Genomic DNA, 23,852 nt, shown 5'->3' with positions numbered 1-23,852 from the left:
AACGAGGAAACAGCATGCTATTATGGCATCTAAAAGTGCTTTTATATATGAAAAAGCTTCCGTAATGTTATGCATATTATGAGAATTGTGCTTCTGCAGAGGTTTTTATTTTCTTAATCTGACAGTTATATGAGTAAGAAATCGTTCCCATGCAGAGGGTGCCACTCATCCTAGTCTCATAATCCTAAAAAAAGTGAGGTTTGTGATCAGCTGAAATAATTGATGACTGCAAACCAGTGTTTCTCCAGTGCAGAGCTTTTCTTTGCAGGAAAAAGCATAAGCATCTGTGCGAAGTGTTGGCTGTCATTTGTTGCTTTGGTTTGGTTTTAGCATCAGCTGTTCATTTTGGCAGCTGCAGCCAAATACCAGCACAGTTAGGGTGTCAGTATTGTTCTCGCTTTTCTCTTTTTTTCTCTTCCGCAAAGTTCCAGTGATGATTGTATCAAACCCTGGAGTTCTGGAGAGCATTTTGTGTATTGTTTTGGGGTTTTTTTCCTGATTTTTTTTTTTTCTCCTGATTATCTGTTTTTTCCTGCTCAGAAACAGGCAGTGGTTCTTGGAGTGTCAGGAGTTCACATCACTGTATTCCTTTGGGCCTTGTTGCTTAAGTAACATTGCCCTGCAGCTGCTTTGACTCGTTCTCCCAAGATCAAAAGCGTACAGACCTTTTTGTGTGTTAGGCTGAGCTACTCAGGGCTGGGTAGCCAGGGAAACTCCCTGAAGTGAGGTGTTAGCTGAGGGCTGGAGGCAGAGGTTTGACACTTCTGGCTCTGTCTACTCATTTACTGGCATCCTGTTGAATGTATGGGAAAAGAGGGAAGGACAAGAGATAAGGAACAAGTCAAGAAAGAATTATGTGTGATCCATTGCTTTCTCTTTTCACAGCCATAAAAGCTACTGTGTTAATCCAGAGGTGGTACCGCTGTAAAAAAGCCCAGCTAGAGATCCGCCGCCGCTATTCTCTCACTATCTTTGAGTCAATCGAATATGCTGATGAGCAAGAGCAAACACAGGTGGGTAATCTTCAGTTCTTCCTGTACAGGCAGTTATGTTAAGCCCCTTACATTAAGGCATTGCATGGGTGATCTTAAAAGAATCAGCAAGGCAAGCTCTCTGCAATAGAGAAATAGAGTTTTCAGTATCTCAGCACATCAGCCCGGGCTTTCTTGAGAGTCAGTACCAGGATTAGGAACTTACTGGGCTTTGTGTTAAGTCTAGCATCAGTATAAAGTGAGTTAGGTGAATTATATCTGTTTCTTTCTCTTGACCATAAAGGAAGCTTAGACAAATAGTCTGAATGATGGGCAAGATGAATGACACCCAAATGTCAGCAGCATGATGTAGCTTTGGAATTTTGTATGTGATCATATGCTGTCAACCTTCTCATTTAGTTAGAGATAATGCTCTAGGAACATATAATAGTGTCTGAGCTCCCTCTAAATCGGAAATTGATGGTACCTGACTAAGGAAAAAGAATGTTAATGCTTGCTGAATCCCCTAAACTGATCAGTGCTTGTTTGCTTTTTTCCTTATCCAGCTGTCCAACTTTTTCACATTCATGCTGGAGCACTGTGTTCATCGTGGTGAAGGTAAGGAGAAAAATCAAAGTAACACAGAGATTGTTTGAAAACCTTATATGGGAAAAGGTAATGTGAGATAATGTCAGTGTGATGTTTAGAACTTGTGGCACATGCTGGGACTGAGGTTTGCTTTTCCAAATACCACAGTAAGAATTTGGTCCTGTTAAGTGTTGACTCCATCCTATTGAATTACGAGACAATATGCCTTCTCCTTCATCTGGTTCAGCCACCAAAACGGTGTGTGGTTCAGTGTTCTAATGACAGCTGTTAGAAACTGTAGTTCTTCTCTCTTCAGTAATTTAGAGTGCCTCTGCGTGTTCTGCACAAAAAGAAATGACATTTGAGCCTTGCTGCAAAGCTAAGACTGATGATACAGTTACCCTTCCTTTGATTATTTTTTTTCCATTACCACCTGTTGGTGCAAAAAAGTATTTAACTTCTTGGGGAGGAAATGGCAAACTTGAAGTGAGCAGCATTTGATTTTCTTTATGGAAACTGCTTCTGGATGCTAATGGCACACCTCTGTTTACCTTTTTCACCTGAGTGAGTCAGAAAGTTGTAGTGATAGTCTTAGATTTGGTACAATTGTGTTCATCTCTATTTTGTTATCATATTAAAACAAATTTTACAGCTGATTTATCTACTTTTTTAACTGTGCTTGTTGACAGAAGGAACTAATAGGACCTTAGTGCTCCAGTGACTTTCTGGGGCTTGGGCAGTCTGTTGCCACCACTGCATGAGTGACCTGGTCCTTCATCTGGCAGGTATTAGCAGTCATGCAGGTGGTTAAAGCTGGTGCATGTGATAAAGAATGTTTTATTGGAAAACATTTATCATCTGTCTGTTTCGTTTGTGCAGAAGTTTCATCTGTTTGGACTGAAGTTGCTCCATTATTTTCATCTTAGTGTGGTTGTGGTGGTGGTTTGTTGTTTTTTTTCTTTCTCCCTTTCTAATAAATGCCCTTCATTAGAAATACTAAAACCCCAAAAGGTGCAGAAAGATTCTGTAAGATGCATATTAACAGAGGGACAGCCTGGGGCCTCCTTTGTACTGGATTTTTTGGATGTGTTAAATGAGAAATTGCAGGTTGAACTTCTGTTGTGTGGTTTGCAGTTGCGTTTGTCCAACTGCTGGCTGCGTGCATCTCTTACTTCAGGCTCTTACTTGCCCACTCCTTTGCAGTTCCTGTGCCAGCCCCAGAAATTTGAGCAAAACTTGTGCCTGAAAGATTACTTAATGAACTGCTTCTGTTTCTGCTGTATCACAGTCTTAGTATAAGAGCCCCTGTGAGTGTAAACCTGGCAAGCAGAGAGGCTTCAAATTAGCTTTGCTATTCCCAAGTATTTTCTAAAGCCCACCACGCTTTAATCTGTTTCTTTTTTTTTCTTAATCTGTGTTTGGTCACTTAAATTAAAGTGATGGCATCTTGTTCAAGAGCCTTCTCCAAGAATTTAGTCTATAATATTCTTACCTGAGTACAGGTTGCCTGTTCCTCACAGTATGCAATGAGAAAGCTACCTGAGGATTTTGTGATACCTGTCATCTCTGTTCATCTTGCCACTTTTCTCTTTTTAATCATCTTGTTCCAAATGCCTTTTATTCAAAGGAGGAAACCAGTCACCATCTCATTAACACAGTGGTGCTTTTGATGTGGTTGTTTATGTTATATTCTGAAACTTTTATCATCCTCTCATCCTCTTTAAGATGTCAGTGCAATTAGAGTTGTGTTTGGGATGCTGCATAGCTATGTGTGTATTGTCCTTGCTCTGCCTGTGATTTAAAACCATTTTCCAAGGTTTTACAGGACGTATGTCCAGTGTCTGAGCACTCCTCGGGAGCCAGAGGTCCTTCCTGGGCTTTTGTGTTTGTGTAACAAGGAGCATGGTCACTGTCCTGCACAGAGCCTGGAGCCCTATGGCGGCTGCTAGCAGCCAGGGCTGGGCTCGCTGTCCTCAGGCAAGGCCTCCAGCATCAAAGCATAGCAAAAGGTGTCCCTGTGCTCCCTCTGGTTGGTAAAGAGATGCAGAGGGTGCTTCATCTGATCTTAGGATAGGTGTCTTGAATGCAGTGTGCCTAAGGCTGTTGTCCTTGTTGTTCAGTATGGACTGAAAGAGCCAGGACAGCTCTGGCTGGAAGATAACTAAATGAGTGCTGAGTCCTTCAAAATGAGCCCTGCATGGGTCTTATGGCAAGGTGGGTTGCTCACAGGCCAGAGCACACTAATCACCAGGCTGCAGCAGAACATCCATTACAGGAAGAAGTACTCCTTGCTCCCAAATGAGACATCCTGTGCAGGAAGAACCCTTAAAATCTAGCTGAAAGACTGGCTGAGGAAATGTAAGAATGCTCCCAGGTTTGTGATCACGACTGATTTTTTGATTTCTCATCCTGAAAATGGGGTATACTTTGCAGAGTAATGCCCTCTGGGGAAGGAGATTGGCTTTCCCAGCCTGAGCACCTGCCAGCAGGGAGCAGAGGCAGTGAGGAAGGCAGGTCTGTTCTCAAAGGGGATGGGAAGGGTCTCCTGCTGTGGGCAGGAGGGACAGAGCAGAATGGGCAGGTGTCTGCATGACTGGGGACACTGGGAGGGCTGCTGGCTCTGGAGGAGAAAGCTGAAGGGAACCTTTGGCCAGAACTGGCGAGTGGAAATTAGGATGGTCTGAGAAATGGCAGAAAGTGTTTCCAACAAGAGTCTCATGCAAGCAGCTCTGCAACAGCAGCCTCCAGAACACTGTCCTTTAGGGCTCAGGCTCTCTCTGTTAGAATAAGAGATGACAAAGACTGTCTGCAAGGAGACAGTCCTTGCACTGCGCTGAAATCAGTTTTCACTATTATGTATCCAGGGTACGCTAAGAAAATATTGGATTGAAGCAGTGAGCAATGCTCCTGCTTTCTCCATGTTCAGGAAAATCAGGAGAAGCTGTTTTGGTTTACTTTATGTCTTTCAGTGGTTTTATGGCAGCTGTTGTTGTCTCTCTGTTGTATGAGAAAAGAGTGCTTTGCAGTCTGCTGTGAAGGAACACTGCTTAGCTGCTGGCTTTTAAAATATTCAGTGTGCTGCTGGTAGTTAGCCTATTTTTATGTAGAAGGTAAAAGCAACTCTTTAAAACCCGTATTAACAGCATAATCTGGAACTATAAACAGATGGTCACTGGATGGTCAGTGAAGGCTTCTGAATCTCCTTGCTCTGCGGGAGGATAAAGTCTATGGCAGGTTGTATTCTCATTTCCTAACAGAACAGACTGCTCCACAACTCCAGTACAAAGTATTTTGCATCCTGACCACAGCTGCTGCCTGTTAGGACAGTGTTTTTGCCAGTTTTGTTTGTGTTTATTTCTGTTTTTGTTTAGCGCTGTGGATCAGTGTGGGGAGACCTGGAGCCGCTCTGCTGTACATGGCAGGAGCTGGCTCCTCCAGCACTGCAATGAAGAGAGCATCTACTACGTTCTCCTGTTCCCCTCATGTTGCTAAGCTTTATAGGACTGCTGGAGCATCTACGTTCCCATTTCTCTTCCCTCTCATTGCAGTTGCTCACACTTCCACCAGCTCCCATGTTTCTCCTGGTGCAGACTCATATGTAATTGAGTATGAAAAGATTGATGTTCCAGACTCCTATCGTGGACCAAGACTCTCATTTCCCCTCAATATTGCACATGCTAAGGCTCTTCTTAACGCGCTCAAGAATCGACAGGTACACTGCAACTACTTTTTGTTTGTTTGCTTTTCTTGTCTCACATCTCTATCCACTTGGAGCCCCCCTGTCACTTGAATGCAATAAAGGACTGAGCTGGTGCCCAGGGAGATGTTTCCACCTTCCCTTCCATCCCATTGCTCTTTCCTGCAAACCCTCATTGATCACACAGGTACACGGTGAGCTGCTGTAGGAATCTATTCTGGCCAGGAGGTAACCTTGACAAAACCCAAAGAACTTCTCAGTCCCTGGGTTTGAATCACTGTGTAGCTGCAGCACTGCCAGTGCTGGGAGGGGCAGGGGTTGGTGAGCATCTCTTCCTGAACAAAGATTATAGTGAATGTGCAGTGGGAACCCTCAGCAGCTGCCAGTCAGGGTGTCAGTAAGGATGCTGACAGGACTGTGAAAGGTGCTGAGGTCCTTTTATTTTTCCCTTCAATGTTTTAAAGACAAATTGAGTTGCAGGGATTAATAATCTGATTCTAATGTACAGGACCCTGAAGAGAGTGAATATAAAGTATGGCTAATGTGCTAGCATAGATTTCATAAGCTCTGCCTGCCACTGCTTTACATGGCACAGTTTTGTTTGAACTCGTGGTCATTTGTGCTCAACAGTGTGCTATTTAACAGTCACTCTTTGCTTTCAATTTACTGAATAATATTTTATTTTTCCCCTAATTTTCAGTGAAGGCTGATCTTACAAGTAGCACAATGTAAAGCACATGAGAAATGTGCCCACTCAAGGCTTCACTTTGCTGTGGCTGGCATTTAATAAGGAAATGATTACACATAATTGCCCTCTTTTGTTTATTTCAAGAAAATTCATCTTGACAAGTCAGTCTGTAGGCCAACCATCAGTGTTTGAATTAAATGTTGTAAAAACCACAGACTGACCAAGCTTTGGCAGAGAACAGAAGAGCACAGGAGCCAGAAGCTACATGCCCTCTGAAAAGAGTAATCTTTGGAGCTTGAATATTTCATTCATATAATGTCTTCACAGTGAGCTGGAAGGTAACTCTAAACAAGTCAACCTTCACTGGAGTTTCCTTCTCTTTATTATTTGTGTAATTTGCTGAAATATCATTTATGGTCTTTGGATGGGGTTTTTGTAGGTTTATTTTTGTAATTAATTTGTCTGTTTTTCATTTTGTTTAGAATTAGATCCCTTTTTTTTGTTAAGCTATGTTCAGGGGATGAACTTATGCCATACTTCTGAGTGCTCCACTGCCCATTCTCTTACTGTTTTTGTACATGAGAAGAGTAGAAACGCGATGTAGAAATAAAATGGGAAAATATGAACAGCAGGTTTATCAAGGGCCCCTTTTCCGTTCATTGGGAAGTGAATACAGAGCTACTCCTAATTCCCAGCACTAAACCAAGCAGCCTATATCCATGTTTAGAGAGGTCTGTAGTATCAATGATGTGATACACCTTCCTTCACAATATGTGTGTAGTGCTAATAAAGCATATTTTGAGCTTCTCCTAAAATATCTTCCTCTTCTCCCTGTGGTTTTCCTCACAGCTGCTTCATCCCCGCTATGTACTGCAGCTGTTAGATGAGACCAGAAAACTTCTCAAGGAGAAGCCAAATATCACCCATGTTTCAGTTTCCTACTTCAAGGAGATAACCATCTGTGGTAAGAATAGAACTGGGAATATAGCTGCTTTGGGCCAAAGGTTGATATTCTAACTAGTTGAAGAGTGAGGTGGGAATTTCTCCTTTTTTTTTTCTTCTTTAACAAACGCATACATGGAAACAAAAAACAAACAAAAAAGCACCATTTAAAAAAAGGCTCTGCATCACACCAGGTATATTTAGGGAAGTCCCTGCCCTCCTCTTTTCTCTTGTTAAAAGTTTCTGAATGAGTCAGTATCAATTCAGCTAACACTGCCGTGCAGCTTAAATATTCCTGCAGTTCCATTTCTAAAATGCCACTCTGAGTACTGTGATTCTCACCACTGAAAAAAAGACTTTATCATGAGAGTTTACTCAGCAATGATTTTAATGAAAGTGTAGTAGAAAAAGCAGATAAGGCCCTTTGTTAATAGTATGACCATCAAAAACAAATTGAAATGTATAATAAACCTTGTTACTAAAGGGACCCAAAAGGATACAGTGGTCGTCATATAACCAAAAAAATTAGTCTCACAGAATGATGTGACGTGTCACAAGGTGAAAAATTAAGAGCTCATTGCCATCTGTTTTATTATGTTTTCATAGATTATGAATGAATGGATGTGGTATCCAAGTGTGCCACAGGTAGCAGTAGCTGCAGAACAGAATAGGAGTGGTGACATCCGTTCTGACAGCTGTGTCTGTGCTGCATTGTAGGGGAGACATCTATGCCACATGTAAAACAGCAATTGATGGTTCTCAGATGTGGTCGTGCACCAACTTTGCTTACCAGGAAAGGGCTCGTTTAAATAATATTTTCTTATAAACAATAATTTGTTAACCAAACCAACCAAAATCTCTCTCTGAATGCAGGAAACAGACTCACATTTGCTTGCTATGCAGGGTGTGGCTTACTAATCAGTAATAAAGCACCCCTCTGTTGTTTGCGTATCTCATTTGTGCTGTGCAAGTAGCATCTGAAGTGTTCCCCTTCCTGCCATTGGAGCTAACAGCTTTTGCAACCAGATAGCTCCTCTGCAGAATATGGAAGACCCATTTTTGAAGCTAATTGGTCCAAAATTATCATTTTCCTCAAAGCAAGGTGCCTCCCCCAATTTCCTTCTAATTTTAAACAAATAATGCCAATTAAATATGCTTCTGAAGTGTTTGTGGCCACACCTTTTAAAATCTGTCATCACCCAAAGGAATCCATAGAGTACCTTCAGCAGGCTTGCCATCAACAAAAATTTGCATGGAAGACATAGAAGTATTAATTTGTGTTACAGGCTGATAATGTGTTGGCCCATCTTCCATTTCCCTGAGTGACCTCTTACCTAGGTTGCAGATCTGATCTTTGGATCTAGCTTGGAGAGCTTGTCTGCCCTTTTAAATATTTAATTGCTAGACTTTATTAAGCCACTTCTTCATGTACCTTAAAATGAAGCTGATATAATGCTAATGTAGGGCAAGTTATTAAGGAAAATTCAAATTAATAATGAAAACACGAGGAAAACCTTCTTAGGACTAACATAATTCTAGTCCTATAAAATTCCAGTTTTTCCCTCTTCCATGATTAAATATATGTATATGTTTTTATTTCCTGTAGGAGACTTACATGGAAATCTGGATGATCTTTTACTGGTATTCCACAAGGTAAGCAGGCAGTCTGTGGCGTAGCATTTTGGTTTACAGAATATTTATTAGCATCTAATAGTTGTTATCACTTAAAACTGTCCATGTGTGCCACACACACGCATACAAACCATGGAACAACTTGGATGGTGTCTTTGTCATAGCTTTTCATTCTCTTTATCCTTCTGCTCACTGCAGGAGAGGAGATTCAGGAAATATGCTTGCTTCCAACTGTAGAGCTAGAGTATGAACCTAGGGAGGTTCCTTTCCATGTCTCAAATGTTTGGCTCATGTTTTCTATTCCTTGCTGACTAAGGTCTGAACTCTGGAGCTAACAGTTCCTGAACTGACACTACACTATGGATAATTCTGGTCCTCAAGACTGAAATGCAGAGGCTTTTTTGTACCCTTCCATTGATAAGGTGTTTTTCATTATTATTTGTTTACAGAAAACAAAAGGATGCTATCTGTTTAAAAACATTTGTAATCTTGAAAATAACTACATAGTCTGCATAAAAAGGAAATACCTTGGGTAGCTTGTCCATATCCTTGAACTGCCACTCACTTTTCAAGTTAAAAAGCATAGATTTGTTTTACTGATGTGAAAAAAAGTTAAGCCCCAGGCTTTCTTTTCCACAATTGTGTATTCAACTGAAGACGCAGTTTTCCTGTATTTAGTTTCCCCTTTATCTTTAGTTTGAGTCACCATCTTTCATTTGGCAGATCTGAATTTTCTGAAGGAAAAGGTTTTTGTCTGATCCTTGCACTGGGTGGAGACAGACACAAACTAAACCAGATATTTAAATGATGTAATTTCCCTCTGCTTCCAAGGTCTTCACACATAATATCTGATACTGGCTGGCTGGCTGGAAGCTTGGTGGTTTTGTCCAGCGACATACCTGGAGCCTGCTGAAACAAAATCAGGCCTCTTCTGGCCTCTGCTTTTCTTATTAACCAATTACACGTTGCCAGTCCTTGGCCTGTAGTCTTTTAGCTGTTATTTTAATTAGGCAACCTTCCCTTTTGGAACTGCATATTGAAACAGAACCAGAGTATGATTCACATCAGTTTCATAAACCAGACCTGGGAAGTAAAGCAGAGCTATCCTGGGGGTAACTGCTCTGTTATCTCTAAATTTGTTCAAGCACTTGGATTTTAAGGCCTGTATTGCTAAGCTAGATTGGTAAATGGCTGCTAATGATAGAAATAGCCCGAAGATGTAGAGAATGTGAGCAAAAACCAGAAGTTAGTTAATCACTAATCCAGCAGGTACAGTAATGATACCCAGCAGCAAGTTGCTAATCTTAGAGAGCCTTGTTCACCTTTTTGATATGTCAGAGGCTGCACCACAAGCAGTGCTGGGGCAGCAGCCATATTTGTGAAGTAGGATGCTTTGCAATGATGTCTGACCTTGTAAGAGTGGCCTCTGTTGTCACAACATTTTGTAGATGTTCTGTTGGTTATTCTTGTCCATGCCAGTTGTGAAAACAGAGGTTTCCTTTACCTGGCAAGTCAAAAATGAAGAATATTTCCAGTACTCATGACTGGAAATGATGAAGCTACGTGTAGTCACTGCTATGCCTTTTGTAGGCTGGTGGCACCTATTGACATGTGGATAACTAGTCTTACAACACGTACCATCGATTCACAGTAGTAGCTTTTGGTAAGTTGCTATTCACAATAAAACATTGCTCTGAATCTCCAGAAAAAAGATAAGGTAATAAGTATGTGTATGTGCAGTCTCCCCAGGAAGGGGAGTTTTCAGGATTAAAGCAACTGGAAAAAAAAGTTTCTTCAGCATCCTGTATTAAGGTCTGGGCTCTAGTATTTCTTAGGAGTTCTGGAAGCAGAGACTGCAAACAATGTAAATATCTGAAATCTAATTTCTTATTGGATAAGGAAACATAAGGACCTTCAGATTTGTATCAGAAGGTAATTTTTCATGTCATACACTCAAAATGAATAAGTCCCTTCTATTTGCAAGAGCATAACTTCCTGGCAACAGTTGCATTAACAGAAAAGAATGTTTTATTACAATAGTAATGTTCTTACTCGTCCCTTTCAATTTAATTTAATAGGTATAGGAAAGGATTAGAGGCAGCATCATAAGAACAATTAGAGAGGTCATCTGTTCCCTAATAGCTCTGTATTATGCAAGATGTATTTTTTAATTCATTTGTTTATTACAGGGTTTCTAGCAAGGTGATCTCATTTGAAATGATATTTCCTTTACTACAGTAAAGGACTATAGTAAAGTACTACAGCAGCACTGCAGTCTCTGAAAATCTTGTTTTTGTTTCCTTCTGCAGAATGGTCTGCCTTCAGAAAACAACCCTTATGTCTTTAATGGTGATTTTGTTGACAGAGGAAAAAACTCTATGGAAATACTTATAATCCTATTTGTGTTTCTTCTTATCTACCCAAATGATTTTCACTTGAACAGAGGAAACCATGAAGACTACATCTTAAACATGAAGTAGGTTTAAAGGGATGAGAGGGAAGCATATCTAGTCCTTCATTGTGCCAACATCTGATCTCTAAACCAGTAGTGTTTTACTGGGTATTCTGGTGGAGCTTTGTATCTTCAGGATGCTTAAGCAAAGAACATCCTCGTTATGTTTAGACACTTGAATAGGCATTTCTAATCATAGTCCATCGAATTCGGTGTGTCACTGAGACTTTCAGAGCACCCTGGGGGCAGGGGATGGATGGAAGGACTGTATTTTAGTTAAATGATGAAAATTAGGGTGTTGTGGAAACGCCCCCTGCAGCAAGGGTGCTTTAGTGTTAAAAGAATGAGGTATTAGACTCTTTGTCCCTTGTGGAGGAAAAGAGATGTGATAGATGGCGCTGTCTGTGGAGGTTTTGTGGGAAACATCCAGCATCAGTTGGGTTCCTTGAAAATTCTCCTGGCATCCCAAAGGCAAGCTGTTAAGCTATTTATTTTAAGTGGGAAATAACGCTGCTTAAAAATTATTGGTCTGGACTTTGTTCTCGATCGCAAGAATTGGTTTAACTTCATTCTTGAGACAAAATAGAAGAAAGCTCTTTTATACTAAAGTGAGACAGAAAGCAGAAAAAGAGGGATGGAAAGTTCTTGGCAATCACCACAGTGCAAAAAGAAAAACCCATACACACCCAGTTCATGATGCTGTCCTGTTTTCAGATATGGCTTCACTAAAGAAGTTTTGAAGAAGTATAAGGTAAGACTCTTCCCATTTTCCCTGTATTTTCTTTTAGTATTGCAGACGTAAAATGAAACCTGTCTGAAGAAGGAGACTTCCAACCAGTTTAGGTGTAGTACAGAATGACTTTAATGATGTAGTTACAATTATTTTGGCTTTTCAGTGGAATAACTGACAAAATAACTTTTAACTGTCAACCTTTTGTGCTCAGCGATCCACAGGATGAAATAAATAACATTGGTGAGGCCACTCAGAAGCACAAGAAGAGGTAAAAGTGAAAGGAAAATGAAATGCTGCAGGGACAGCTGAGTGGCTCTTGGCATGAATTTCAGATCCTATTGGCTGGTGTTGCAGTGCAGTGTGTCCCCTTGGGTGGAACTGTTCATATAGGTGTTTGCAGGCACCTCAACAAAATGTAGAGCTAAAAAGTAACAGAATGTTCCCCCAGTAGCATCTAATCTAAGAGTACATTTTGCAGGTCCATGGCATGACAATTCTGTACCATCTGCGAGACGTTTTCAGCTGGCTTCCCCTTGCCACTTTAGTTAATAACAAAGTGCTTATTGTACATGGAGGAATTTCAGACTCCACAGATTTGGATTCCCTGAATTTACTTGAGAGAAATAAGGTAAGTGAGCATTTTCGTGTGATGGTACTTTTATTTTCTTTAAATACCATAGCAGTAAGAACGCTAAAATCAAGTTGATTGCAGGAAGAAAGAAATCGCTACTTTCTAAAGCGAGTAAGGAACAAAGAGTCTTGTTTTTCTTCAGAATCAGTATTTAGAAAGGGAGGTTTCAGTAGGTTTTGGGAGCTAATTGGCTGCTGTAAAACGATGTGGGTCTTCTGACCTTAAAATAGTTGAACACACGTCAGATACCTCCATCCGCAGTGATGACACACGAGCCAAAAAGTATGCAAAGATCTTAATTCACAGGCATTTCTAAACACTTCAGAAACCAATGTAGCTGCATCTTTTTAGCACCGCCTGTTGTCCCGGGGCTGTGTGGTTGCCATCTGCTCTGTGTAGGAAGCTCTGCACCCTGCAGTGCTCCCATGGCAGCACATGTGGGAGAGCCCTTCCAGCAGGAGCAGGCCTCGAAAGCTGGCCTTGAGGAAGCAGGAACGACTGCTGTTCCTAAATTTAGAAGATGGAGTCATGTGGTTTTTATTCTGAAATGATGAGCAAATACAGCTTTTCAAATCGTTGGAAAATGGTGTAGGTTTTGATCTGGAAGATTTATACAACTAAATGAAGGTGAATGTTTGTAAGCTGGGTGCTTAGGCTCCTTATGATTGATGTAGACCCAAGAGATGAGTTGAAGCTTTACCATTCATCAGATACAGGTCTCCAGTGCAGGTCTCTATGGAAGATCTCCCAAAGCCACAGGGGATTTCCATTGCCTCTGGAGAAAGTTGTCCTCACAGATCTCTTCCATGGATTTCCATTAGGCTTGGTTCACAGGCATGCAGAGCATCCCAGATGGCACAAGATATAGGTATTTCAGCAATTCATAGATCCGTGGAATGTCCCAAGTTGAAAGAGACCCATAAGGATTATTGTGTCCAAACCCTGGCTCCACACAGTTGCACTGTGTTCCTAGTGCCTGTGGAATCTCACCCTCACAATTTCTAGCACAGAAATAACAATTTTACTGATCATTCAATTGTAGCTCAGTTTGTTTCGTAAAGGTGTGAAGAAGGGCAATGAAACTGAGCCTAGCACACTGAATTTGGGTGCCTAGCTATAGATGCAGGTGTCTCAGCTTTGGGACAAGCTGTTGTCATACTTTCACCTAGGCTGGGCTGGTTGTATTGGATGCACTGCAGAATTAACAGGTTGACAGTGCTGCCAGGGGAGAGTATTGCTAATGAGACATGCACAGGCCACAGCTCAGGGCAGTATCACTCTGGACTGACCGATGTTTTTTTAATTGGTACAAGTGGCAGCTGAGAGGTCTTCAAATCCCGGTCAGTGCACCAGGAAATAATTTTTTGCATCAGTTGTTGTTTGTTGTTAAATTGTTGAATGTTTTTGGTGGTATTCTAAAAGGAGATAGCATGAGGAAATATCAAAAGAGAACAGATATTCCCTGGAGAAACCTGCATGAAAAGGCCTTGTCGGAACCACAGCACGCAGCTCCAAAAAAGCAGATGCCCATACGTCTCAATTAAACATATTTAACAGTGAAAGGACTGATGTACTACTTCATGAATTTTGTAGCTATATTCCTGGTACTCCACTGATTCCAGCTGAATTAACCTAGCAGCATGCTACTGTATCAGAGCAGCGGTGGGTGCATTTCCATCCTCTATATTATATGTGCATTTTCAGTTTCCAGCAAAGCTGGGCACTTTGGGATCTACCCTGAGCCCAAGTGCTGTCCTTGCTGTGCAGTGAGATCTTGTGACTGAGTGTGGCTTGCAATGAGTGATGTTCCATGACAGGGATGTGCCAGCACATCCAAGGAGGTTGGTGCCTGACAGATGCAGTTTGCTGATGCCAAACACCTGCAGCTACCACCAGACCTGAGAGTTCAGAGCATTATGAGGATTAAAGATTTGGTAGGGGAAAAGGGAATGGATCATCTTTATTTTCTGGTAACTTTTCCAATGTTCTGTATTTATTTTTTTAAGCTGAAAACATTGATGAAGCTACCAAAGTTAGACAGAAAAAAACAAGTGAAAATACAAGGCATCTCACTGAGCTACTCTGAGCTTTTCCGATGGAGTTCACATCCAGAACTCACCGAGGAGGAGCGGAAACAAGTAGGTGAAACCAAAGACAGCCTGATGCCGAGACCCAGTTATGACAGTGGCAGGGGCTACGTTAAGAGGGCACCTCTGAGTCTGGGAGGTCTGTCTCTATATAGGAAACCCATTGCTCTGGGGAGTATAGTAGCCAGCTAGTTGTTATTTAGCTGCTTTTTGTACACCTGGTAATATACATTTGTGATTTTATGCCTCGAAAATACAATTTACTCCGTGGTTTTGGTTCTCAGCCATTAGGAGGAAGAAACTCTGTATGAGATGTGTTTGCATGCCCCCGTGTGGTAGGTCTCTTGGTACGTACATAGTTGTCAGTTAAAATAGGTCAGACTTGGCCACCAATTGTGATAGTATGCACCTTTCTTTGGCCATGGTTTTCGCAGCTGGATGCCAATAGTTTCCAAAAAGCCCCATTCCAGAGACCTACAGGCTGATTACTCAGAGCAGGAAAATTTTGTCCTCTGGCTGTTAGTTTCCTCTTGAATATCAGAGGCAATATGCTGCTTGTCATGCTGTAATTTAATAAATCGTGACAATTCGGAAAGCTTAATTTGCATATTAATTTAGAAGCTCAAAATTGAGTTGTGTATATTTATTTTTCTGAACTTCAGACAGCTGCTGTACAGAGCAGACAGCTTCATTTTGCCTCTAGAGAAGCAAATCTCTGAAAATGTGATTTCCCAAGATATGCATCTGACCTCAAAACTAACATACTGGGCAGGAACAACCCCCTTAATCTGACACTCTCCAGCAAATGGGAAATAGAATGCATCTCCATAAACCCTTTCCAAGGAGATATGAACAGAAACATTTTGCCCAGTGTTTGCTACAGGCTGGAATTAATACATTTGAACCTTGAGAATTCATCCTCATGTCTCTGACTCTGTTAAAATGCCAACATGTAAAATGTTGTTGTGGAACACAAGCTAAACAAAGACAATACAGCTGCTGTGAGGGCAGCTCTTACCGTGTTTAGAACAGGTATGCCCAAGCTTAGTTTAGATAAAACCACTGACATGGGTGACCTCAGTGCTGGGAAATAAGAATCGCCTCTCACATGTGTAGGTGGCTTTTGCTCTCCTTGCCCATGCACTGTACCTGATGCATCTACCTGTCTGCAAACTTCATTCATAACAGGAGATATACATCTCTGAGAAGATATTGCATCTGAAAAGGTTAACACATACTCTAAATATGTTTTGTAATTTAGAAGAACAAAAGTTTCAGCCCAAAGGAATGCACAGCTGAAAGAAAGGAAGAAAAGCTTGTTCTTTTGGGTGTTTTCTCTCAGTAGCCTGGGGTTTTTGGTATGGCCACTAGTTCAGGCATCTGTAGCCTGTCAGTCCTCACCTAGTATCAGTCCTTCTTGAGTTTGCTCTTCCTAGGTCCTGGACATTCTCTGGAGCGATCCAAAAAAACAACACGGCTGTACTCTGAACCAGCGTCGAGGAGGAGGTTGTTGCTTTGGCCCTGACACTACTGACCAGCTGCTTAAAAAGTATAATCTGAAGATGCTAATCAGGTCTCATGAATTTAAGCCGGACGGCTACGACCTCACTCATGATGGGAAGGTAAGGGACTGCCGTGGAAAGCACGTGATTTGCACAGGCACATCCACAATAGACTTGTCAGCAGAGTTAATTAAGAATATGAGTGACTTCTTCAAATGGGTTTGGGGGAATTGTGCACTAAATTAATAGACGTTAGAACGGATTATGGAATTCTGACAAACACAGAAGTCTTCTGGAACTTTAGGGAGTGGGGACTGGCTCATTACTCATCAACATCAACAAAATCCACGGGGACAATTATGTGTACATATACAGCACAGAGATGTTCCTAGGCTCTAGAAGCTTTTTAACTTAATTTCTCTTCTGGCCTTGCTTGCTAACATGCTCTATTGAGAGGCCATGAAAAAATCCTGAAAACGAACTGTGTCTCAGATGTATCCACTGCAGCATGCTATCATGCTGCCCTCTGAGCTGTGGCAGGCCAAAAGCACTGGTGTGGAGTTCTGATTGGAAAAGTACAAGCAGTTTGGTGAATGGCATCAGTATTGATTTCTGGCTTTACACACCGACACTTCATTTTGTAACATGCAGGTTTTTCTAAGATCATTTTTAGCAATCAGTCTCAAGAAATATTATTCTAGCCAATCCAAATTCTCTTTTTGCTCCAGGTTATCACTATATTTTCTGCTTCTAACTATTATGAAGAGGGGAGCAACCGGGGAGCATACATCCGAATGAATCCTGACCTGGTTCCCCACTTTATACAGTACCAAGTCTGCACGAGCACTGACAAGCGGAAAAACTGGGAGAGGTAAAGATGCATTGTGTGTATGGTGAGCATGACCACCACAGATCTGTAGCTTCATTGTAATTGGATAGAGTCACAGAATGTCCCGAGTTGAAAGGGACCACAAGGATCATGGAGTCCAACCCCTGGCTCCACACAGCACCACCCAAAACCAAACCCAACGTCTGAGAGCGCTGTCCAGACACTCCTTGAACTGCAGCACTGGGGCCGTGCCCACCGCCCTGTGGTGCAGCCCCTTTCCCTGACCCCCACCCTGATGCAGCCCTGTGCTATTCCTTCAGCACGTTCACAGTAATGTTCACATGACAGTTCACATCAATCTCACAATTTATCTTCTGTTTCTGTTTTCCTTTTTAAAAATCAACGCTTAAAAATGCATTTTAAGTACCTCCAGGTTTTGTGAGAAATTTCCAAAGGCAATTAGAAGTGTTAAATGCTAAGAGTGGACTATTGTCAGGGACCCTGAAGAGCCTGCACCTGTCCGTCAGGTCTGCTTTAAGGCTACAGCGTTAATCCAGAGAAATCCTGCTATGAGTGGAGTCCAAAAAGTTCATCATTGCAGCTTTGCTATGCCTAGCACTGTGGCCAGATTTACTGGAGCAAAGCAGCTTAGAATTACCTGCATAAACTTGATTATCTCTTAAGTTCAGATTATTCTTCTAGGGCTTTGTTTTATTTTTCTTGCATGTTGTCTTTTAGGATCACCGTAACAACACTGCCTGTTAAAGAACAGAATTTGATAATGAATGTTGAAATGCATAAGTTGCTGGAGGATTAATATCCTTTAAGGATCTGCTTTTGATTTCTTTTTTGTTCCAGGGTGAAAACAATTGAACAGTCTGCTTTACAAACCTTACAAGAGAGGATTTTTGTTCACAAGCAAAAACTCATGGACACCTTTGCAAAGTATGACCGCAACAGCACAGGTAACACCATCTGTCTGTCCGCTCACCACCACAGGGAAAACAGCTTCTGAATGTTCATGGTGGCAGAAGGGTCCTGCCTGCTTTTTTGTAAGGCTGGAGGAAGGCAGAGCCTGGTCGGTCTTGTGTTCTCTCTGACCAGTGCAGGATGTCTGTTAGTGGACACTTAGCCCTAGAGAACAACCTGGGGAGCTTTAAGTAGGAGGAACAATAGAACTGAAACACGTGAGCAAATAAAGAATCAGTGTTTGCCACCAGGCAAAGTTTGAGTTGGCAAAGTTTGAGTTGAGTATGGCTCCAGAAGCTCACTGGGGCATCTTCAGGTATCAGCCAGGGAACTGGGGCCTCTGAGAGAACTAGTCTTCTAAGCCTGGGAGTTATTTCAGTGAAGCTAAGCAGCTAGTCCACTAGAAGGGAATGCTCACCCATCAGCTGAAGAAAGCTCAGTGATAAATTGAACATTTATCATGAACCTTTTATATAGGAAGAGGTCATGGCTGACTTGTAACAAAAATACAACATCTAGCAAAAATACTTTTCCTCCTGACGGCTTCTCATCTGACTAGTTTGTCATCTGTGCCCCCAGGGTGGTGGTACTGTTTCTCTGGCTGCTGAACAACTGAAGAAGATATTTCTGGCTTGTTGGCTTTTCAGTCACATATGTCTGTCTTTATTGCTGCAACTCGACTCACATCTGAAGTACTCTTCATAGCATAATTTGTTTTTCTCCAAAGGCATTAAAGCATGCTGATAGTCATAATAGAATCACAAAATTGTTGCAGTGGGAAGGGACCTCTGGAAATGCCTCGTCTGACCTCACTGTTTTTATTACCTTGCTTAGGAAAAAACATTTATGTTTTGTGAATGTTGTAAAACAATGTCAGAAGGCACGCTGGGGTTGCTGGGTCTCATCTGTGCTGCGTCACGCACTGCTTGTAACCATGAGCTGACCCCTCCCAGCAGGCAGGATTTCTGTCAGTGACTGGGCAGCAGTGATGGAGTCAGTCTTACAACTCAAACTGCCCTGGAGGACACTGAAGTCTCGGTTAGTGAAGACAGATCCAGATGGAAACGTTGACTACATGTCATGTTTTTACTGTATGGACACAGCTCGTCCTATGCATCAGGTAAGAAGGAAAACACATCCTTCCAAATCTTGGAGAAACAGCTTTCAGTGCAGCTTGATGCACAAGGCAGTGGTTTGGCCACTCCAGTAGAGATCTGCATCTGAACTAGTTACCTAGCTTCCTCTTATAGTTACTGGAGAGAAATAAGCATTTCTAAAGGCACAAATCATCATTCCCTGCTAAGGTAGACTTAAAATAGGCCGGATGAATCACATGCTAGAACTGCTTTGTACATTCCATTGACTCTCAAGGGCATTTTGATAAGGTAGCTGAGGAGCTATGCGACAAATCCTACCGTGAGCACTCTTTTGAGATGAGCTTTTTCAGATGTGCTCAGAGCTGCTTCTGGCACCTGTAAGATGAAGTCACAGTTGGAGGTGAGCTTTTAGGTGTTTCATGATAGATGAGGTCTCTTCTACAGAGTCCAGTTGCTACTGCATGAATGCACAGTGCTTTGGTACTTAGCTCTCAACACCATTTTTTCTATGCAGCAGGACCCATTCCTATATGTCTAATGAAAGTTTCATGAGTAAGTGATATACAGCATTTTCCCCAGATTATCATTTTTTCCACAAATAATTACTGAAAGCAGGAGGCTTGAAGGGCTCCTTCACCTGCCCCCACCCCACCATATGTGGCAGGTTTTAGCTGATTTGGGGCAAGACACACAAAGCACCATTCCTTTGAACTTTTGCATAAGGATTTTTTCCCTAACATTTGGCAAGTTAAACTAGTAAAATAGATTAGGATAATAGTACATGTTCTGTCAGTTAAGCTAACCTAAACCCAAAGTCTAAATGGTTTCCCGTACATGATTTCAAAACCAGGTTCAGCCAACTTTGGTGGAAACGCTGTGCAAATACAGAAGAGATCTGCAGGTGATCTTCAACATCATGGATGAAGATCAGTCAGGTAAGGCTCAGTAACTCACAGTCGTGACCCTTAGAAGCCTGTACTGGTTATTTTTCCCCACTGTGTTTCCTCCTTTTAAGGCTTCTATATAGAGAGGAACCAGAGGTGATGTCATTTTTCTGAATTAGTGAAGGCTAATTTAAGCAGTCATGCTGTACCCATATAAGGGACGGTATCTAACTCAAGAAGTCTTCACGCAGTTTCCAGTACTGTTGTCACTTTGATGGCTTTCTCCCTTCTGCACTTGAACTGTAGTTGAGTTGTGAAATAACAAAAAAATCCCACGGAAGCCCTGCTGAGCAGGTGACTTCCTGGAAGTGGAGGAGTGTTCATGTGAGTGTGGATGTAGGAAGGGGAAAAGTACTGGAAAAAGCAAACTGTCTTCTGTTTCCTGTAGGTCTAATTTCACCTGATGAGTTCCGCAAAACCTGGAAAATCTTCAGTTCTTACCTGGGTATTTATTCACATGATGAAGCCATTGACAAGTTAGCCCAGAGCATAGACTACAACAAAGATGGCTATATTGACTTCAATGAATTTTTAGAGGCCTTTCATGTGGTTCGCAAACTAGAGAACAAGGCAGCCTAGGGAAAGGGCAGAACTTCTTGGGGGGGTCAGGGGAGCTCACCTTCCTGCTGTAGTCACAGCAGCCTAGCAAAACAATTTCCAGACTGACAAACAATAAATGGTAAGCGCTGCGGTCACTGTGTAAACCTGTTTAATCCCTTTGGGATGATGCATACCTTCTAGTGAGGAAAGCAGAAGGGATGACCACTCAATGCTGTGTCACTGCCACATCAGTGTCTTATCCTCACCTTTGGTGTCATTTCCTCCACCACCCTGATCTGTGAATGCTACCAAGGTAGCAGCTACAGTGCCACGGCAAGAGATGCTCTGGTAAATTTATCCCAGCAGCCCTTAGAGCTAAGAAGCAGCATCGATGATCACAGAGAACATACCAGTCTCTCCTTGGGGATGTGTAACAGGAAAAACAGGCTTTCTGTGGACTCCAGGTGAGGAAAACAGGGAAGAACCTTCTCATTAAAATAAGCAGTTCTGCATATTTAATCTTGTTCTTTGCACGATGTAATTAAAGCATTCCACATTACTAGTTTTCCTCTTTGAGGTTTATGGACCCAACTTAAAAGGAAAGGTGTCTATATCTGCCACAGATTTGTACTTAGCACTGGTTACTTTTGCTGCAGTTGTTAGGTTTGGGGGTTAATAAGTGATCCTAACTTCTCACCTTAATCAGGGCTTAAGCCAAAGCATCTTCACATACAGTAGATCACAAAAATAAAGCTTGAGCTTTCACATAATGTGTAAGTTTGCGGTCTGTTTCTTGCCTGTATTTTGACAACCTACGTGGAACAGAGCACAACAGTTTGAAGAGTGGAGGATTCAGATGAAGGATGCTCACCTTGAGAGAGGAGGGAAGGTCGCAATGCAGCACTTAGCATACACTGCTTTTAGGGCTGCAGAGCTGCAGCACAAGAGGAACTGAGTCATCCAACCAAAAGCAACACCCAGCAGCTGCTGCAGGTAGCCTGGGGCACCCTCACCCCCAGCAGAAGGAGAGAGTAGAGGAGGGGAGATAACTGCAAAGCACGCCATGCCAGGAAGAAAAGCCACCAAAGTGCAAAACGGGGAGCCACGCACGGCCCAGTTACATGTGCTTAAATCCAAACAGATCCAGATAAGGCTCTTTCATCACTCTCATCCCAAATTTTTTATGTCTCACCGTGTTCTGCAGGGGCTAATAAATAACACGCTGCAGTGACATTCCTCTGCACAAGCCACAGCCTGGCCCTGCAGGTCCTGGCAGCTGTCACACAGCCAAGCACAAAGTACTTGCGGCAGCTGCACATGGCAGGCTGAAAAAGCAGGGCCCGGGGGACCACCTCAGCTGCTGGAAGCCCTTCTTTCTGAGACAGGACATGTCAACCTACCTTCACCTTCCTTCTGTAAACAAGACCTGGAATTTGGCCATGTCATCCTCCTCTCAGTCCCCTGGGAAGCCCAACAGCCAAACCCATCACTGCCAATTAGTGGTAGAGCTGTGACAGCTTTCACCTGGGGAGCATAGCCTCACCTCCAGCAGCACTCCTTTTGTTTTGTAACAGCTTAGTAGCACACAGGTGCATCCTCTGCCAGGTGTGGGAGTGTTTGGTGCAAAAGCTTGTTTGCTTAATTGGGTCTGCACTAAATGGGACTCCAACTGACACCACACTGCCACCATAGCTCAGCAGCAGGACCTGACCTGCAAGTTAAATGAGATCTCCCTCTACTCATGCTGTGTTTCAGCATCCCACTGTTTACCAGCAGCTATCCGAATTCTTCAAAGCACCTTCTAAGTCCTCTGCCAGTGCCTGGCTTCCATGTGATAACTAATCATGACTATCAAACATAAATCGTAAGTTAGATCATAGCAGAAATTTTAAATCAAAGACACTCACTGTTACTCCCATTAAAAAAAAAAAGGGGGGGGAGAGAGTTTAATGTTCTGTAGGTTCCAAACCCTTGTTTCAGTCTAAACCACCTATTTATCCTAACCTATCCACATCTAGCACAGACCTTGCTTGCCTCTTCCAGAGCATCCTTGGAGAAGCTTCAGGGTCCGCAGACTGCCAAGTTCTTCTGTTACTTCTGCATCACCTCCTCAGGCTTCCCACCCCCACCTGCCTTCTCTCTCCCAAGCAAGAGCACAGATGTGGCAGCAGCACCTCTGGTGTGGCTCTGCCACCTCAAGCTCATCTTCCCCGGCACCACCGTGCCAGTAACTGGCAGGTGAGACAGAGGCTTTGCTGCCCTCTTTTCATCCAACCTCTCTCTGCTGCCAGGTTAAGCGACTGTGGAGCCATTTCCCAGCAGGAGTCGCAGCAGCTCAAAGCAGCCACACAGCTGCTTGCAGTAGACCTACTCATGGTGATAACAGGCACAAAACTGGGAGATGGCTGGAGGCAGACTTCCAGAGAGCCCATCCCTAGCCATGAGTGACAAGTGTGCCTTCAAAGAAAAAAATAATAATAATTTAAAAAAACAGGGGTGGAGGGGGAAACAAAGACAGAGAGGAAAAATCAAAGCTTTCTATAAACTCTCCCTGCACTGGAAGGGCGGCCATTACGCCATTCTCAGCACCGAGGCTATTTGCAAGGGAAACGATCAGGAGAGATGGAAGGGTGCTTAAGTGGCTGAGATCTATCTTTCTCTGTTCAGAGAAAAAGAACACAGCATAAAATTCCCTGTCACCTCGGAGCAGTTGGAGTCTTGAGACTGTGCCTGTGGAGGGAAGGAAGCAGCTTTGTTCAGATTAAAGCGAAAGACATCTCCCTGAGAGCTGCTATCATCTCAAATTAGTGGCTATTGTAAGACATTTGTCTCTACCGGCGCTAGCCCTGCACTAACGAGGTGCAAACGAGATGAGAATCAGGGTGAATGTGTATTAAAAATACCACCTGGTTGTTTCCAGTTCTCCCAATTCCTTTCATTTACATTACCCCTGGATGTTTCACACTGCACATTAGTGATTCACAGCAATGTAGATTTACAGATTGGCAGGAGAAAAACTAATGAGTTCCATTATTTCCCTTATTTGGGAAACTCTGTGCCTGAGATTCAGCTCCCTCGTTTTATTATGCCTTTTGATCTCCACAGAGTAATCTGTTTCCCCCTTGGCAGAACTAATTCTTGCTAATTTAATACGAATTACATTTATGCAGTTTAGGCAGAATAAGCCTCGTTATTTGCTCTTTCTCACACCCTCCCTTAAAATGAGGCCATATTCCACCCACCTGTCCCCCTCAGGTAGGTGTGCAGGTAACATAACACTGTGACTGGTGTATCTGCTGACACGCAGCAAACAGGCAGCTCATGGCAGCAAAACAGGGAGAAGCTTCCTAGCCTCTTTTCCCTAGTGAGACATTGCTTACTGCATCACACAGCCTGTGCTAGGCAGGAAATCCTGCAAATAAATAATTATGGCTTTTGTCAGGTACGTCATGGTCCCGTAGGCCCCACTTGGGGCACTATCATAAAAGAAGTGACAAATTCCTGTGGCCACATCCTTCTCCAAGATACCACCCGTAGCTCCGTATGATTT

At 42.6% G+C, this 23,852-nt stretch overlaps 2 protein-coding genes across 6 annotated transcripts in view; one reads left to right on the top strand and one right to left on the bottom strand.

The window, feature by feature from the left end:
• PPEF1 (protein phosphatase with EF-hand domain 1) overlaps nt 1-20,356 on the top strand; it is a 27,734-nt gene extending 7,378 nt beyond the window's left edge. Inside the window, exons 4-18 of one of the 2 annotated variants that reach the window (XM_042809484.1) lie at nt 886-1,013; nt 1,538-1,589; nt 5,108-5,271; nt 6,794-6,908; nt 8,493-8,539; nt 10,828-10,994; nt 11,685-11,721; nt 12,182-12,331; nt 14,341-14,472; nt 15,858-16,043; nt 16,652-16,794; nt 17,611-17,717; nt 18,678-18,841; nt 19,669-19,753; nt 20,151-20,356. In XM_042809484.1, coding sequence (XP_042665418.1) covers nt 886-1,013; nt 1,538-1,589; nt 5,108-5,271; nt 6,794-6,908; nt 8,493-8,539; nt 10,828-10,994; nt 11,685-11,721; nt 12,182-12,331; nt 14,341-14,472; nt 15,858-16,043; nt 16,652-16,794; nt 17,611-17,717; nt 18,678-18,841; nt 19,669-19,753; nt 20,151-20,341 — 1,868 coding nt within the window. In that variant the 3' untranslated portion in view covers nt 20,342-20,356. Of the gene's footprint in view, nt 1-885; nt 1,014-1,537; nt 1,590-5,107; nt 5,272-6,793; nt 6,909-8,492; nt 8,540-10,827; nt 10,995-11,684; nt 11,722-12,181; nt 12,332-14,340; nt 14,473-15,857; nt 16,044-16,651; nt 16,795-17,610; nt 17,718-18,674; nt 18,842-19,668; nt 19,754-20,150 lie in introns of both variants that reach the window. The other variant, XM_042809483.1, reaches the window with a different exon arrangement.
• The window catches only part of PHKA2 (phosphorylase kinase regulatory subunit alpha 2), a 41,017-nt gene continuing 37,356 nt past the window's right edge, over nt 20,192-23,852 (bottom strand). For all 4 annotated transcript variants that reach the window (XM_042809479.1, XM_042809480.1, XM_042809481.1 and 1 more), the window contains one exon: nt 20,192-23,852. In XM_042809479.1, the coding sequence (XP_042665413.1) occupies nt 23,679-23,852 (174 nt within the window). In that variant the 3' untranslated portion in view covers nt 20,192-23,678.

Source organism: Centrocercus urophasianus, unplaced genomic scaffold (assembly GCF_019232065.1).
Source record: "Centrocercus urophasianus isolate 14NV4802_14NV808 unplaced genomic scaffold, USGS_Curo_1.0 seq_12, whole genome shotgun sequence".
Taxonomy (NCBI): domain Eukaryota; kingdom Metazoa; phylum Chordata; class Aves; order Galliformes; family Phasianidae; genus Centrocercus; species Centrocercus urophasianus.
Note: the sequence above shows the minus strand (reverse complement) of the source record. Positions and strands in the feature narration are given on the sequence as shown.